Source organism: Monoraphidium neglectum (genome assembly GCF_000611645.1).
Source record: "Monoraphidium neglectum strain SAG 48.87 unplaced genomic scaffold scaffold00917, whole genome shotgun sequence".
In the NCBI taxonomy this organism is placed as follows: domain Eukaryota; kingdom Viridiplantae; phylum Chlorophyta; class Chlorophyceae; order Sphaeropleales; family Selenastraceae; genus Monoraphidium; species Monoraphidium neglectum.
The window spans coordinates 14,020-16,480 of record NW_014012711.1 but is presented as its reverse complement, the minus strand read 5'-3'; the positions used below and the strand labels follow the sequence as shown (position 1 = coordinate 16,480).

Below are 2,461 nucleotides of genomic sequence, written 5' to 3'. Positions count from 1 at the left end.
AGTTCGTACAGGGCGTGGGGAGAGGGATCATACAATGCTGGAGTGTAGGGAGGGATCACTGGGTGCTGGAGCGACGACAACCTTTGACAGGTGTGCATGCAGTGCATGCGGTGGCGCAAAGGGCCGCCTGGCACATACGCGCAAACTGCCATCACAACGCTTTAATCGGTAGATTGCTGGGCGTTCAAACACAAGCCGCCACACAAGCATATAAACATGCACACATGTATTTCTGCATGTGTACAAAATCACACACAAACACGTGCAAGCGCGCACGCGCCCGCGTCGCTCACAGGGGGTTGATGATGCCGACGTCGTTGGCGTGCTTGGTCTCAAAGTCTGTGAACACCAAGGACGCGCTCTGCCTCACGGGCGTCACAGCAGGCACGATGATCACCAGGAGCACCACACCCGCCAGATTCACCACCGCACCGATCTGCACGCAAGGGGGGGGGGCAAAGCGTCGCCAGGGGGGTTGAGGGTTGATGATGTGATTGAAGGTGGCATGGGTGGCGGCGTCTGGGCGAGGATCAGATTGTCGGCTCAGGGGCGGGTGCGGCGCCTGGGGGTTGCTGCGGGCGAGGTCGGATGCAGCGCGGCGCGCCCAGCGGCGCGAACGACGCTGCAGAGCACACGTGTGCGCGTGGACGCGCGTGTGCGCACGCGTTGTGCACGCGCCTGCGTGCAGAGTGTCAGGAACCGCAGCCCCGCGCCATTGATGAGGGCGTTGGCGACCATGAATGCCGCGAAGAGGCCAAAGTGGTGCTTCTCATTGAGCTCCAGGGGCTCCGCGCCGTTGAGGCCCGAAGCCATGGTGATCATGGTGGCCGTCAGCTCTGAGCACAGGGCCGCCACGGCGCTCACGGCCGCGATCTGGCCTGGAGGGGGGTGCGGGGGTGATGGGGGGGGGGGACGACGGGAGGGGGCCGTTGGGAGAGGGAGGCAGCAGGACGTGGGGAGTGGGGTTGGGCGCAGGCAGTGGAAGCTGGAGGGAGCGTGGAGGTTGCGTGCGGCGTCCCGCAGGTCCAGGGTGTCTGGTAGAGCAGTGGCGCGGAGCATGCGGGATGCGGGAATGCATGGTTGTGCTCTGTGTTGCTCTGTGTGTGTGTGTGTGTGTGTACGTGTGTGTGTGTACGTGTGTGTACGTGCATGTGTGCATGTGTGCATGTGTGCATGTGTGTGTGTGTGTGTGCGTGTATGTGCGTGCGTGTGTGCGTGTGCGCGCGTGCGTGTGTGTTGGTGTGTGTGTGTGGGGGGGAGGGGCGCGGGGCATGCACCACCGCTGCCGAGCCTGCACAGGGGCAGGGACCGCAGCGGGCGTCTCACCCAGCAGGTTGAGCCAGCCGGTGACCCAGCAGGCCCAGGGGCCAAACCTCTTGCCGGCCAGACGGAATTGCCTGCGGTCAAGGGGGTGGGACACGTGTTTTTGCGTGATTTGGGGGGATGTGACGTCATAATCGACGGTTGACAGCCACAAGCGCTGTTACAAACCGTATGCCACAATTCTTGCTCCGGCTGCTGCTGCTGCCGGTACTGCTGCTGCTGCCCCTGTCGCCTCCGCCGCCACTGCTGTGGCTGCCATCGCTGCGGTTGCTGCTGCAGCCTCAATCGCTGGCCACTGCTGCTCTGGCCGCCGCCGGCGCCGCTGCTGTCGGCGCCGACTGCAGCGGCGCCGATTGCAGCGGCGCCGACTGCAGCGGCGCCGTCGGCGCTGTTGGCAGCTCACCGGACACGACTGCCTCCGTATGGACACGCTGCACCCTGCGCCTACAACGTCCCCGTCCCCCCCCCCCATTTCTGTCTTGCACGCCCCCTCTCTTGTGCACACCCTCCAGGGTCCTCATGGCCCCTCCCCTCACCAGTAGTACATGCCTCCAGAGGTGGGGTAGGCAGACGCCAGCTCAGCCATGCCCAGGCCAATGCACAGGGTGGCTGCAGACACGGCTGCGTGCGCGAGGGCCGGGCAGACAGAGGGGTGTCAGCGCGGACGCAGCGCGCCCGGTGGGGGAGCGGAGCGGGCGCCAGCCGAATCAAGGTAGTGCGTGCGGTGCAGAGCGGCTGAGGCCGCGCGGGCCGGTGGCGCGAGTGACAGCGTGGCGGCGGGGAGCGCGGCGCTTTTAGGGTAGGGGGTTTGGGCGTGCTGCTCACCGACCCAGCCCCAGATGCAGACGGCGGGGCCGCCATAGGTGAGGCCGACGTAGAAGGACGCAGATATGGAGGTGAGGGTGCTCATGGCCGAGATTGTCAGGGCCACGGCGGTGAGGGTGCCCCTGGGGAGAGGTTTGTGGGGAGCCATGGCCAACGCGGGCAAGACCGGGGGAGCTGGATGGCAGGCGCTTGAGGTATCCATGGGCCCGAATGAGGGCCAGGCTAGGTGGACGTGGATCGAGCGCCGCACTCCTGGGGCGGCTACGGGGTATGGCGTGCAGTCGTTTGCCACTTCAATATGTCGGGTGCGGCT

At 65.7% G+C, this 2,461-nt stretch overlaps 1 protein-coding gene across 1 annotated transcript in view; it reads right to left on the bottom strand.

Moving 5' to 3' along the window:
* The window catches only part of MNEG_5919 (hypothetical protein), a gene marked incomplete at both ends in the record, with an annotated part of 4,564 nt that extends 2,331 nt beyond the window's left edge, over positions 1 to 2,233 (bottom strand). Inside the window, 6 exons of the mRNA XM_014045608.1 lie at positions 294 to 436; positions 664 to 878; positions 1,327 to 1,397; positions 1,502 to 1,711; positions 1,860 to 1,944; positions 2,149 to 2,233. Coding sequence (XP_013901062.1) covers positions 294 to 436; positions 664 to 878; positions 1,327 to 1,397; positions 1,502 to 1,711; positions 1,860 to 1,944; positions 2,149 to 2,233 — 809 coding nt within the window. The remainder of the gene's footprint in view (positions 1 to 293; positions 437 to 663; positions 879 to 1,326; positions 1,398 to 1,501; positions 1,712 to 1,859; positions 1,945 to 2,148) is intronic.
* Positions 2,234 to 2,461: the final 228 nt, after the last annotated feature.